This window comes from Solanum tuberosum, unplaced genomic scaffold, assembly GCF_000226075.1.
Source record: "Solanum tuberosum cultivar DM 1-3 516 R44 unplaced genomic scaffold, SolTub_3.0 scf00660, whole genome shotgun sequence".
NCBI lineage: Eukaryota > Viridiplantae > Streptophyta > Magnoliopsida > Solanales > Solanaceae > Solanum > Solanum tuberosum.
In genome coordinates this window covers 105,087-120,841 of record NW_006239567.1, presented here as the reverse complement: position 1 = coordinate 120,841, position 15,755 = coordinate 105,087, and the positions used below count along the sequence as shown (strand labels likewise).

The window sequence follows — 15,755 nt, the reverse complement described above, 5'->3', positions numbered from 1 at the left end:
ATGTTTAATATATATATATATATATATATATATATATATATATTAAACCAAAATTTGACCTCTATATACAATGTAATTTTCCAACGAAGGGTTGGGTTCCCCCCCCCTGCTGTGAGTGATCCCAAGAGGATTTCCAATAGCGTTCTATAGAAAAAAGGCTGCTTCACTAGCAACAAATACATGTTGTAGCGTTTCTGGTTGTGAGATCCTGCAACAAAAACAAGTTAAATTTCTGTTTATTCCAAATCTATGTAAAGTGTCTTGAAAGGGCAGATTTTTTTTAATAATTCTCCAAGTCAAAAAGGAAACTTTGAAAGGGACTTTCGAGTGTCAAATCTTGTTCATGAACTCATGCTTAGGTTTGTGGGTTCTAAAAAGTTCCCAGGCAGCCTTGTTAGTAAAGAAACCATTGTCGGTAGTATTCCACATCGGGTAGTCATTATCATCATTGTTGCCTAAATGGTTTGACTCTAATCTGAGAAGTGTGATTTGAATCATGTCACATCATCTCCTCCCACGAAGTGAATAACAAGAATCTAATGAAACTTAACTTTGACGCATTGTTGGTCCATGCCTACTGTGCACCTGTTAAAGGAAGATTAATAATTAACTGGTAATCTGTATCTATAAGCACTGAAGATCCTCCATTTCTACCGAGAAGGATTGCACTCCATGCACCCAACCCTCTTCTTTGTTTTATCTTATAGCATTAAAATAACCCCAGTAGTCCACGGTATTTGCCGTTACTAAAATATTTCATCCTCAAATTCCTCAGTCACCATCCCATGCAACCCCCACCCCCAAAAATCCATTCTGTGGTGCTTCCTAACTTTATAGATTTTGTTTTGATAGAGAATTGAGACCCTTCATGCATTCTTTCATTTCCAGCTTTATGTCATCCTATAGTAACATACTTTCATGACATTTTCCATAGTTGGGATGGTTCTATTGCTCAGTCAGTCCCCCTACAAGGATCTTACTATCGTATCAGTGACCTTTATCTTCATATCTTGAAGGCAGATCGGCCATGCACCCATTCCCTAAATCTCACTTTTACATTGCCTATATGGGTCATTTGTCTTCCTTGCATACTACAAAATTATTATATTCCATAAACAATGCTCTTTGCTTTCTTTCTTCACCTCCTCCTTATCCCCCCCTCCTCCCCCCTTGGCCATTAAGTTCTCAGACCCCAATTTCCTCTCCACTCCCATATCCCTTGTTTATCTCCCTGCTATTCTTCTCAACGTCCCCAAAAATTGTCCAGCACCCTCTTCTCATTTCCCTCATTAGAGACCTTTATGAACTCCCCAAAGTCGAGATTTTGTTTGTACCCACTCCGCTTCTTCTTCTTCTTCTTCTTCCTCTATGAATGGCTAGCTCCCTTTTACTGTTTCCTTCTCCATGATACTCCCTTTACTTTACCTTTACTTTTGGCACAATAATCTTCTTTTTGTTTGCCTGCGGTAAATCCCAACAGCCTAGACACCTACTTCCCTGGCTACAAATCCCCTCGCTCACCCACACCCACTCCCTTTCTCTGTCCTTGTATAGTATGAAATCACAGGAATCCTTGTTACTGTAGCTTCGATGTTCTATCAAGATTGAGAAAAGGAGATCTCGTCAAAATCAGCCTTCCGACAATCTTGCAAATTAAACCCTTGAGGATTCCCCCTTGATTCTGCCAACCCAGCCTCTTCCCTCCGTCCGAGGCCTGCAGGTCATTTTTCGTCCCGTGGATGCATTTTTCTGGGAAGTGTTGTTTTGGTGTTATTTGGACATATCTCTCTACCTGAACACTGTTAGTCTATCAGGGAAACCAAATATCACAAAGAGTTCTTCACATTTATGTGAATTTGAACTTCCTTTCTGCGGTGTTTTACATCAATCATTAATTTCTGAAACACGATATCAATATCCTTTCTTCTACTGCTCAACTTCTTTTGCATTCCTTGAAGCCAAATACAATATATTGTGCATGCATGAGTTCATTCATGAGCCATGCTTCATTACTATTTATTGACCTTTTTGTGTGCAGAAAATCCTAGTCTTTTCTATGTGATTGTCCATCTTCTCAAGAAGAACTTTAATATATACCAAGAAGCTGCATTGAGAAGTGTTGATTAATTGTTTCATCTTGGTAATTATTTAAAGAGAAGTACATGAGTTTTATCGGCTTATCACTCCATTTTTCTCTCTTTTCGGTATAACTTTGTACTCACTCTATTTCAATTGTTTGTCTTACTTTCTTTTCGTCTCTTGTCTCTTTAAAAAAGAAGTGATAGTTTCAAATATATACAATAAAGTGATTAGCTTACAACAAATATAGCCATGTTTTTGTTTACAACAAAAATAGCCAAAAGTCATAGAAAATACACACTGGCTATACACTATAGCTTACCAAAAGTCATAGAAAGTATACACTGATTATATAATATAGCTTACTTATACATGAGTTATACATTGACTATACATTATGATACACTCAAAAAACTGAATATAGCTTAACTATACATGAAGTATACACTGACTATACATGAGTTATACACTGACTATACATTATGATACGCTCAAAAAGCTGAATATAGCTTAACTATACATGAAGTATACACTGATTATAAATGAAGTATACTCTAACTATTCAATCTCAATCAACTCAAAATCATCTCTAAAAGAGTCCCAAATTTTAGATATAAAATCCTCTCGATGTTTTGAGTCTTTTGATATATAATTTGCTCGAAACGATTCATGTTTTTGGTATGTTGAATTTTAAAGAAGAAGAAGACGACGAAGAAGGATGAAGTAGCAATAACAATAGCAGAAGAAGGAGGAGGAGGAGGAGGACGACGACGATGAAAGCAAAAGAAGAAGATGAAGGTCGAAGAAGAAACTGACCATTTTTTAGTAATTAAGTTTACGGAATAGTCTTTTCACGTACTATTTCCAAAAAAGAATGTCTCTTTCTTATTTGACAACTCTTTAATTTCAACAGTTCACATGACATGCTTAAGAGTTAAGACCACAGGATTAAAAAACATTTTGGTATAGTATTAATATCTTTAGTGTAAGACCACAAGATTCAAAAGTCTTCTTTACTTTCATAAACTCCGTGCTCAATCAAACTAGGACAAATAAATTGAAATAGAGGGATTATAACACTGAGTGAAGAAAACATCTAGACAACTTCCTTTTTTATCACACCATCAATCTGGTGCTATTTTCGTGAATCTAGACATAGAACTTTAATTGAAAAAAATCATTTAGTTGTCAGAGAATGTTACCCTACTTCACATTGTAAAGAAATGTTAATGAGAGGATGTTAGAATGTATGCGTCCACTAATGATCACTGGACCAAGTCCACAAACAGAATAATAGTGCGGAAAATAAATAGCTCAAATTAGATCAGGCACAAGGATTTTACGTGAAACCCCCTTGCTCAAGGGATGTGAAAACCACGACCTGTACGCACAAGATTTCAACCCAAACTCCATTTCACTCAAACGGAGCAAAGTTTCAGATTACAAACTCTTGCAACCTAGGAATTAAAACTCTTTAATCTCTTCCCCCTTACTGTAGCAACTCTACTACAAAGGAAACTAAGCAATAACTCTATTGCCCACTAAACCAACTAACTCTAGTTGATCTAGACTTTAAGAACCCAACAAGGCTAACTCTAGCCACCAACTTAGATCTTGAAGATAAGAGCTAAACAAGCAACAACTCTGTTGCACCCCCACATCAACTAACTCTAGTTGACACTCCTAGGCAATTCTATCCAAGAGAACATCAAAACAATGATGTAAAGGGGTTTGACTAAAAGATAGATGATTCGACTAACTAACTCTAGTTAATACGACTCAAACTAAAAACTTAGACAAGCAACCGATTTACTATCCTTTATAACTTATGAGTAGATTTACAATATAAGAACATAAGACACAACTCAAAATACAACAAAGATGCTTTAGCACTCCATCAGGTCCCTTGTTGACTATGAGCAGTGTTCTTCCTTGAAGATGGTTTTTTCTTTGTAAGCTTATGAATTTTCAGAATTCAAAACTTTGTTTGCCAAATCTTAAGTTGTGTCTTTGGAGAAGAGACTATATTCAAATGGACACAAACCCTTCGGACAAGGCCATTGGCTGAGAGCCTGCTATTTTGAAAAGTTGTGCACCAACCATGACAGTTGTGACAGTTTTTAGACAGCTGTCTTTTGTCTTTTTCGTGTGCGTAGTCTTTCCTCAACCAGGTCCTCTTGTTAGATCCGGAAGTTTGTTAAATCATCAAAACTTCAAATCAACTTAAAATAACAGAGGAGTCTGCTTACTGGTTGAACCTCTTGGTAGTTCTTCCACCTATTGGCACCCCAGAATTTTGTGATTGAACAATCTCTGGGCATTTCCACAACGATACATGCTTCTGTGCTATAGACTAATTGTATGCTCGACGTTTCCTTGGAAAAATTCGCCCTAAATGCCTTTTAATTATACCGCCAAACTGTTAAGCACAAAGTTAATAGACAAAATGAAGTAGCTGGACTAGAAGTCTTCTATAATTTTGTGGACTTGGTTTTATCAGTGAAGCTGTTTGGATTAGACAAATTTGGATTTACTTTTGTCAGAGAAACCTCAGATACTACTAGGATTAGTTACATAGTGTCTGTGACTACCCTGTATTTGTTATGATGCATAGTAATTAACATTTCACGTCTTCTGAGACAAAAATTCACTTTAATTGCATGGTTTGCTAGTTGAAGCCAGGCCAAACTTGGCGCTGGTACTTGAGAAATCAACCCAGGCCCCAGGCTAAAGAATTCTCAGCTTAAACAAGAAATTCTCTGGTGCTTGTGGCTTGTTACATGTGTATTTAAGGCAAATGCAAGCTGTACAACTTGAGTCAGTTTTGTGTAGTGTTTAACTTTAGATGTATGAAGACTTCTTATTTTATTTGTGTGGCCCTTGCTTCCTTATCCTTTTTTGGCTGATGAAACTAATCGGAGATTAAGATCAATTGCCTGATGATACTACATATATGTTGCTAGGCCTGATGTTTGGTTAGCTTCAAATTGACACCTTCCATTAGTGTCAGATGTTACTGAACCTTGCTGAGGCACTTGTTATCTGTGATTGTATATGGGCTTCAATGGATGTAGTGTCTAGTGCTCATTCTTATACTGCAGATGAGGCTGCTGAGGTATTACATCAAGCTGGGGCTATATCAATCCTCAATTCCACTCTCGAGTCTGCTGAGGATGCTGAAGTTGGGAAATAAATACAAGTCAAATTTGCTGATTAGATTTCAAAATTTATCATATGCTGTAAGGTCTTGAGATAACTATTATCAGGAAATTGTCCATAACGTCTTTACATATATGTTTTCTTAGATTGCTGACCTTTTAGAAATCTTCTTCTAAGAAAGTTGACAGAATTCTTACATGGTTGTTACATGTAATTTATGTTACATTTCCACTAGAAAGCCATAGTTATGCTAAGTGAAAGGTCTCTTGTTTAATGGGATCTTAAACATTGCCAGCGAGTGAGTTAATCTATATTGTTGTAAATTCATTAAGGGGCATCAGAATGGAAAAACAATCTGGATGCCCCATGCAAAGTTGCCATTGGCACACAAGATCCTGTTGTTTTTCCTATTAATCTTGAAGTTAGGTCATTTGGATTTCTTACTTCTTAAAAGGATTGGTAAATTTTGATTTGTATTCAAGTTTTAATCCAGCCCTTGACCTGAATTTAGGGCAACCATCTGTCACAATCAATCTATTTTAGAAGATGCACTTGACAAGACCACAGTTCTCCTTTCTCTTTAATGCCATTGTGCACTAGATAGTTTTAGCAAAATATGTGTGATCTTGAACTAAGTTAGATTTAAATGGCAAGAATTGCATATGACTAGACATGAAACAAATGGGGGCCATTAGATTTGCGTTTATACGTCTGAACAAGTATCAACAGGACCTATGTGTTTTGGATTCTTTGTTCGATCCATGGTCCAGCAATGCAAATGAGTATTGCCTATAACCATCTTATCTGGCGCTTGATCAATTTGTTCCTTGAGAAAATATGGCAAGATGTCGTAGGAAGTGGGGAACATACATATTCCTAATGTCTTGTGAAATAGTGACTTATATTCATTTCTATTTGCAGGATCTTATAATGACCCAAATATTCCTTCAAGCGGTGATCAATGTTGTGTGAAACAAAAAACCTTAAAAGTGTAAGAAAAACCACACACATTGTCCACAGGAGGAAGCAATGGTCCTTACACTACAGCCTGTGCTATCCAAGATTGGGTAGGAGAGACTCCCATGGTTCCTGTGAAGCCTTACAATACTATCTCAGATAAGTACTCTGTTACAAGTGTACAAAATATCAAAGCTGTACAGAGTTGTGTGGCTTATAGAAGATTATATTAGAGTATAAGAGATTTTACTGGGAGAATGTATGTATTAAGAGGCTTATAGGTACACCTGTGGGAGCGCGCGTTATACTTTTTCTGAAATATTGAATGTTGAGGAAAGGTTGTTAATAAAGTTCAAAGACACTGTTTTGTCATTTGGTTGAAACAAGGACCCTACCATTCCCGTACATTCTCTCTTTATGACTCAAACTTTTGCAATTTAAATACATGATTTTGCTTTGTTTTTTGTCACATTTGCATGTGAATGTACTTTCCCGAAGTGATACTCTCTAACTCACGTGACTCACAATTTGTATTCTCAGGGGTAAACTTTTGCCTTCCCTAATTATGTGAAATTTTGAATGAAAGAAAAACACTACTTGTTGCCTTTGTTTCATACATCCATCTCTAAAGAACCTCCAAGTCTTGGTCGTTTTTTGTTTCAAACATAATTATCTTATTTCCTTGACTTTGCTATTGCTAAATATCACGAGGCAATGATCAAAGAGTTTCATCTTTATTAGAAATCAACTAGCAGCACCAATCCATAAGAAACACGATTTTTACATAGGAGTATTAGTTAGTGAGGTTTGCTCAAGTGGTTGAGAACCTCCATCAAGTGTGGTATATAGTCTTTAAAATATATATATTACTTTGTCTCAAATCAATACTTGATTTTTACGCGATATCACTTGTCAGACTATTGTCTGTATATATATATTGGTTTTTACTATTTACACAACACATCTATACATATGTGAGGATAATATATACTTTGCGAGACGGTATGAAATGAGACACCCCTTATAATAATTAACAAAGGGAAGGTAGTGATGATATGCCAAAAATTACAGAGAGGAAAGAGAGGAGATATAGTATATGTTTATTAGTTTGAGGTAATAATTAAGAAAAGGGTTATATATAGATATAAGAAAAAATGAAAATAGAGAAATAGTAAGGAGGAAGAGACAAGATAAATATGTATGGAGAGAATTGTTTTGTAGTAACGATAATTGATAAAAGGGAAGGGTGCACATGTGAAGAGGTTGGGTACGTGCAATTTGTCTTGGAGGAATGGAGACAATGTTTGAAGCAACGACCTTATGCAAACTTCCTTATTAATGAACTGTTCCTATATGCAATCTCGTGACACCCCACTCTGTTGATATATTGGATACTAGCTACCTCCTCCTATCCTACTAATAGTTTATCTTTTTTTAAAAATAAAATTTTAACATGTATCTCAACAAGTTAAGTTACATCCAAACCAACTTCAATGGCTCCATGTACTAAGCTTCTTCAATGTCTGATCTTTAATCCGTGAAGAATTTGCTATCCTATTGATCGATTAAGGGAATCATGTCATTAAACACGGCATTACGCTTTTTGGCTTTACTAGTGAAATTATCACATTCGAATAAGATGGGGATTGATAATACATACTCAATTTGTTTGTCTTATTTCTCCTTTTACTCCGTTTAATAAAGAATGTCTCCTTTTTTTGGCAATTTTTTAGTTTTACTTTTGACATGATATGTTTACAACCATATGATCTGCATATCTTCAATTTAAGATCATAAGATTCAAAAGTCTTTTTTATTTTCTTCAACTCTGTATTAAGTCAAAATATGATTGAAAAGAAAGGAATAACATATGCGACATCAAGTGTCTTCTATCCTTTCAATTATACAATAGGAAATACTTATAGTCAGTAGTTTCATTTAGGGGTATCAAAATATAAAGAAGTATTAAATTCACAAAGAAGCAAAGGAATGTCAATATGTAGTATGTATACATAAAAATATATTTTAACCTAGTTGTACAATGTAATTTTTTGACAAAATAGTATCAATGATACCTCTCAAGTATACGTGGCTCCACCACTGCTTATAGCTATACAAAATGGTAGGGTTAAAGGTCATATTCAAGGAAGGTGTATATATTGTTATAACTATATCATCGGTAATTAAGTCATATTTCAAGAAATAATATATTTTGTGATACCATTACGATTATAGCATTGCCTAACATCCACCCCCTCCTCGAATTGATACCGATAAACATTGTAGAAATTTGGAGATAAGATAGTGATGTTGTGTGCGTGTCATTGCCTTTATAAACAAATCGACAAGCTGATCATGAGAAGAAATGAGACGATTGACAACCAATTCCTAAATGTAATGTCAGTCCACCTCTATATGCTTTGTATTTTTATGTTCCACTAGGTTTGTTGCTATTTTAATCGCACTAAATGTATCAATGTGCAACATCATAAGAGTTATAATAACACCATCGAACTCAGATAATAGGTGTTGTAGTCAAATAATTTTAGAACTCGCTACTGACATCCCATTAACTGCCGATAAAACATTGAATTGAATGATTATTCAACCTCGTACTTTGTAATAATCTCCATTAAAGTGTATACAACATTGTTATTATTAAGATTAGTCATTGCAACAAGATCACTAGCATGATTTTGTTGTGTAAGCATAATCCTCATAGGAAAGTATTTATGTCCACAGTAATCTCAAATATTTCATCTTAAATGAGGTATGCAAAAATTCTTTTAACTTAGTATACTATATTTTATACATGAATTATTTCATGTGATAATGATATCATCAACATAAATGAAAGGCATTAAATATGATACATATCGAAGAAGTACGAAGAAACAAGGAATGATCTTAAGAGCTTTTGAGAAAATCCCGCAATTTGAATTGTTGATTAGAAATTTATCAAATAAAATTCAACAAACTTATTTTGAGTCATAGAGATTTCGAAAGATGACAAAATGCATTTGATCTTGGCTAGACATACCTAGGTGTAAATCATAAATACAACTTCTTGTAGGCCGTCAAGAAGAAATACATTTTGCATATACATATGTGTAAAGTCCAGTCTTTTAGTGAAGCCACAATTAACAATGCTCGTATCATTGTGATCTTAGCAATAGATACATAAATTTTCTCATAATCTATCCCATGCTCATGTTTGTACACTTGAATCTTGATAAACCTTTCAAACTTTGTAGCGGTCAATGTACCATCTACCTTAAATTTAATCGAATACGTCTTGTTACTTTCAATGAAAACTCCATATGTTGGTTTGTCAACAAAGTCTCAAGTAGAATACTAATTTAGTGCACAAAGCTCTTTTAATATTGTCTTTTTTTCTACAGATTTGTGTAAAAATTTCGGAACAAGACCTCAAGTACATCAACATAATGTAGTGTGGTAGGTGAGACATAAGACTTATCAAATTTGTTTGGAGAGTAAATAAGTCATTCAAAAATATGACGATTTATATTTTTAGACAACATGAGGAAGTAACTTGATGAGGTGAGCCCTCTTTCAAAGATGAAGATGATGTAGAGTTGATACCGTTTAGACAAGAAGAATGAAGACCATTATTATCATTGGTTCATGGGCTATCATAGAGGGTCAGTAGTTACCATATCTTCATTAAATTTGTCCAAAAAAAATTTGAAGCATGATTAGAATTGTGTCTATAAAAATTGACCTTTAAAGAAAATAACATATCTAAATATTCGGAGTGACAATAAAATACGTTATATAAGAGGGATATTCTTTGGGAATATGATGACAAGTGCATTAAAAATAATTCCTTTACTTTTTGGAAAGCTCAGTAATATTAATTAATGTATTCTTTCCAAAAATTCAAATGAAATATTTTCATGACTTGATAAAATTGTGTATGAAAAAGTTCAACAAAATTCATAACAAATTTATTCAAATAAAAAATCTCATGTATTTTTAGAACATGATAAATGAATAATACAAAGTACTTATATTCCATCCTTGGTAAAATATGAATGAAACTCCAAATATCACTATGCATTAAATGTTTGTTATTCCACAAACAAGCAAGTGTACTCGATGACAAGTTTAAGTGATTGCTTTCACAATCACGTTTATGAATTCCGCTGAGACTTAGTTGATGACAAGCTAACATTTTATTTTTATCATACTTATTAGAATTGAGATTTTGAGTATGAATTCATGATGGGAAGGAGCCCTAGATTGGGAAAATGATCACATTTTGGTTGGGGTTGGAATTTGTTAGTAATTCGGATAAATTATTAGGCCTTTTAATTTGTGATTGATTATTTTTTATATTATTTATTCTATACAAATAACAAGCCAAGAAACTTCGTAAGGAAAAAGCTCGAGCTATTTAGAATTTTCAAGAGGTTTGATTCGAGGTAGGTGATGGTTATATGTTTTTGGGTTATGCATATATGCATGTTTATTGCTTGTAGCGTCATATTGTGCAATGTATAATATGAAGCATGTGAAATGAACTTGTGATTATAAACTTGTCTCTCAGTTCAAAACTCTCAAAATATGAACACATATACTATTTAGGATGAATAATGATACTAAACTAAATGTTTAAAAATGTATTTATAGTCGCCAAAAATGTGCTGCAAGAGCCACTCGGCGTAGTAAGTCGGGCTCGCCGATCCACTCGGCGATCCGCCCTTTTGTCACTTCTATCACCCTTCTGCCTTGGCCTTCAGCATCCTCAAGGTCTATAACTTTTGGCGATCCAACACTGCATCGCGGAACCACTCGGCAATCCACCGACTGCTCCTTTCTCTCGCCAACTTGGTTCTTTCACTAATAAAAAAATGTCAAAAAACGACGGCCAAGAGCGACGGACTGCGTCGCTTTTTTGGTCAAAATCGACGGAAAAGCGACGTAATCACCTCCGTCACTTTTTAACTCGACGCTTTTTGATTTTTTTTAACAAAAGCAACGGATTCCGTCGCTTTATTTTAATTTATTTTTTTTCTAAAAGGCGACGCAGTCCGTCGCTTTTCTGGAAATTTTATTTTTGAAAATCCTTGAAAAGCGACGGACAAAACCACTCTGTCCGTCGCTTTTCTGGGATTTTTTTTTAGAAAAAAACCAGAAAAGCGATGGACAAAACCACGCTGTCCGTCGCTTTTCTTGCAATATTTTTGACAGCCAAAACTGGCAATTTCTGCTGCCCACCTGCAAATGCAATTCAATTCAATTCTACACTATTTTGCCCAATCAAAAACACACAATTATAAATAATCTAAACAAAACATAAAACAACAAACTTAAAATAACATTCAAAAGTATCTAAATCACAAATTAAAGACTTATAAAGTCTTCCAAAATTCATTTCAAAATTTCAAAAAGTTCATAAATGTCCAGAGATCTAAACTATGGAGTGGGATCTACATAATCATCCTCATCACTCTCGTTGTCGGTGTTATCGGGAGTCGAAGTAGTAGGTCGACGAGCGAGGTTCATCACTTATTCTTTGATTTGCTGAACGGTCTCACTCATTCTTTCTTGTTCAGCTACTCTTCTCCGCTCCGACTCTGCTAGTGCCGCTGTAAGTTTAGCTATTTGATCCGACATAGCAACAATCTGAACACCGTCAAGTGCCTCGGCTTGACGTGACAATCCAATACCTTCTAAGCCTGACTGGAGTTGTTTTACCTCGTTTCGAGAGCCTAGACCATAGACTCTACCCTTGCGTGTCCCCCCTTCCACTTTTTCTTTTCAAATCTGGGTGAAAAGTTCAGGTGTCAATTGGACCGAACTATCTAGATTCTCAGTGACATACTGATGAAAGTCATTCTGCTTATTAAATATAAAAATTGACATCAATATATATACATATCATAAATATATTCACTATTAATAGATATTATTCATATTAAATAACTTACAAAAGTTTGTTCGGCCCTTTCCCCCACCCACACATCCGGATCCGACTCATTTTCTTTCTTCCATACATGAGTCTTCTTGAAAACCTCCGGTTCAATGGGAGTGCGTCCCAATTCTTTTTCCTATAAATAAAAACTAAAATTTATAACGATATAGATGGATCAACTAATTATTTATTTAAAAGTTTGAATTAGAACTTATCATCTCTCATGCAATTGTTCCAACCGTCTTTGCACCTCCGGTGTGCAACGAGCCACCTTTAAGACTGCCTCTAGCCTTTTTGGCTTGATCTGATATTGCCTTAAACTTATCTGTGTTCCAATACTGACCCAATTCCTCAAAAACATGATGCAATATCTAACTGGGACGTTCACCACTGTCCCGAACTTTCTTTAGCCAGCTAGACAGTCTGGTGGATGCCTTCCTCTCAAATGTGGCCCCAATGACCAAATTGTACCTCGACTCCCAAGTACACATAGTTTGAAAAAAAATTGAATAACGTTAATTAGATCAATAGTAAAAAAAGTAAAGTATACTAAACTTAACTAAAAAATATATACCTTAAAGTTATTAAACATCGCCTCGCGTAGACTATTTGGAATCTCGCTCCAAGAGTGATAAGCTTGTGTATAGAGTCTTCTAACACAGGCTTTTAAAGCCCGAGCAACATCCTTTGTAGGATGCCACTTGAAAAACACATAATAAATATGTTAGTTCATGAATAATATATTAAAGTATACGAAATAAATAAAATAAACTAACAAATAGATAACAAAACAAACTTACGATGATCCATCCGGCTCAATCATGACTCTACTAAGTCTGTCCTTCTGGCCAAGAGCTAGAGCAGGTATCGTATCATCTGGTGTAGCACTAAGTGTAGTTGTAGACGAGGGCGATACATCAGGATGCACAAAACGTTGAGTCAATGAAGGTGTACCAGCCATAGCATCTGACTGCTCGCTACTAGAATCTCCAAGCCTCATGGCAGATAACTGAGGAGATGTACCTGTGAGAGATGGAGTATCTGCCGATAGGGGTCGTGCTCGACGAATAGCCTGTAAAGGTAGGTCCTCGTAGCGTCGTGAAGGCAATGCATGTGAAGTAGATGAAACACCGATTGGTCGACGGTAATTATGATAATATTACCGAGGATCCGCAGTACCAAACGGAACAGAAAATAAATGAGTATCATGGTTGATGCGCTCTAGCGCAGAAGAAATAGATCCTGCAATATCCTCAAGATCTATCGGTCTCCTAGACTTCTTCTTCTTAGCCTATTTAGTCTGGCTAACTCCAAGATGCTCGCGATGTCTATCACCGTCACCACCTGATGACATATGTTTGCAAATTTACATGTATAATATGTATAAAAATCATAAATTAAATAAAATTAACAAAATACACTTACATATATATACTAGCTAGCTTTCATTCTACACTATTCCTCCTCGCTTGTTTCAATTCCATCATTCTCCCATTCTTCCTCCTCAGTTGTTTCATTTTCATTATCGTCCCATTCTTCATCATCAAATGATTCATTTTCCTCATTCTCAGATATTTCTTCCTCAACATTCAGAGTCTCATCATCAGATACTTCTTCTAATAAGTGTTGAGGATGTTGTAGTGTGGTTTCCAATCCAACATCAACTTGTTGTTGAACAATTGCAACATCATTTTGATACGCCACAAAAAAGACATTGTCAATTTCAATTCTTCCCACAGGCTTACTTTTTATAACAACCCACCAATCAGCTTTGTCTCTACGCAATGGATATGAAACGTAATACACTTGTTTAGCATTTTGTACAATAATATAAGGATCATAACTTTTGTATTTCCTGATGTACTTAACTTCAAATATATTATGTTGATGGTCCACCTTTGTGCCTCTATGTGATGGGTCAAACCACTCACACCAAAACAATACAATCTTCTTCTTAGGCCAACCTGAAACCTCACTTCAATAATCTCTTGAATGACACCATAATATTCAATAGTTTGACCAGTACCATCAACATCACCTTGTATGTAGACACCGCTATTATTTGTTTTCTTGTTCCTAGAAACTTCTTCAGTTTGAAACTTAAAACCATTGACACAATACTTATTCATTGTCAGTACTTGAGATTCAGGTCCAAGTGCTACTTCTTTCACTAATTGCAAATGTTGGACACTTGAGTATTCATCGTAAACCTACATGATTGTTATTTCAAGTAATATAATTTAGTATAACATGAATATATTATTAAATACTTAGTGATTGCACACTTACATAGTTCCTCAGCCATTTGGAAAATTCTGTATAGATGGCTTCATTACCCCATGTGTTTACGAACAAGCTGATCATTTTACATTCAAGTATTTCGTTAGTTAATGAACACTTATTAGTATGTAATTTGATAACATATTTTTAACACTTACTTGACATATGATTGAATCTCTGGACAATTAAGCAAAATATGTATCACAACTGATTACATTTCCATATCAGTAAAGCCTCGCTTTCCACGTTTTTTAGATCCTCGACCATTCTGATTAAAAATTGATATCCTTGACCATTTTGATTAAAAATTGATATCGGTGGAAATAAAGGATCAATACCGCCTTCATCATTGCGATTGCGCCTATTTCTCCTACATGACACATCATCACCAAAGTAATTAGAATAAAAATCACCAGTTTTTCTCCCAATATGACCTTGAACAAATGATCCTTCGATCCTTCCCCGTTGCTTAATCGTTTGCTTCGAACTGCCAATTTTTCTGCATGTATATATGCTAATATATAAAAGACTTGGCGAATATATATAACTTAGTGAATATTTCAAATGGATACCTCTCAAATGGATACATCCATCTTGTTTGAACCGGACCTCCGAGGCGGGCCTCTTGTACAAGGTGAATTGGAAGATGCTCCATCACATCAAAGAACCACATGGAAATATCTTCTCCAACTTAGTAGTAGTAACAAGAATATTTTTCTCCATCCTGCATGACTTTTCATACCTATCAATTTTCTTTCATTCATATCTGCCTGCTTTCCTAAATTCGAAGCATAGCCCTCCGGCATCCTCAAATTTTTAACGCACTCAATAATTTCACGTTTCTCATCCAATGTGAATGAAAAGCTGGCTTTGGGCTTAACTATTTTACCATTTTGTAATTCCTGCAACCATAACTCTTTTCTCCTACAATATTCCTTTATGTCCATTCTAGCTTTTGGATTGTCTTTTGTCTTGCCCTTAAGCATCCATCACTGTGTTAAACAAATTGTTAAAGTAATTTTTTTCAATGTGCATCACATCTAGATTATGTCGTAGCAGATTGTCCTTCCAATACGACAACTCCTAAAATATGCTTTGTTTGGTCAAATTATGTTCAACACCATATCCAGGAAGTCAAGAAGGTGAAGCTTCTGTAAATTTAGGTAATTGAGAAACTCTCTCCCAAATTTGATGCCCTGTGAGTAATGGAGATGGGGGGTCACTTTCAACCTTATTTTTCCTAAATGCATTTTTCATCTTTCTAAACTCATGGTCCATTGGCAAGAACTGGCGATGACAATCAAACCATGTATTTTTTCTGTCATGCTTTAAAGTGAATGTT

The 15,755-nt window shown here is 35.2% G+C and overlaps 1 protein-coding gene and 1 long non-coding RNA gene across 7 annotated transcripts in view; one reads left to right on the top strand and one right to left on the bottom strand.

Moving 5' to 3' along the window:
- Positions 1–6,633, top strand: part of LOC102584269 (uncharacterized) — a 14,328-nt gene extending 7,695 nt beyond the window's left edge. For 2 of the 6 annotated variants that reach the window (XM_015304944.1, XM_015304942.1), the window contains one exon: positions 5,084–5,702. In XM_015304944.1, coding sequence (XP_015160430.1) covers positions 5,084–5,272 — 189 coding nt within the window. In that variant the 3' untranslated portion in view covers positions 5,273–5,702. Of the gene's footprint in view, positions 1–2,775; positions 5,703–6,159 lie in introns of those variants that run through there. The other 4 variants (XM_006366518.2, XM_015304943.1, XR_001472346.1 and 1 more) reach the window with 4 other exon arrangements.
- A 7,684-nt stretch (positions 6,634–14,317) lies between these two features.
- LOC102584065 (uncharacterized) lies at positions 14,318–14,613 on the bottom strand. The gene is made up of 3 exons (XR_368892.2): positions 14,572–14,613; positions 14,423–14,489; positions 14,318–14,343 (listed from the first exon to the last, which is right to left on the bottom strand). It is a non-coding gene; the product is annotated as an uncharacterized lncRNA (long non-coding RNA).
- Positions 14,614–15,755: the final 1,142 nt, after the last annotated feature.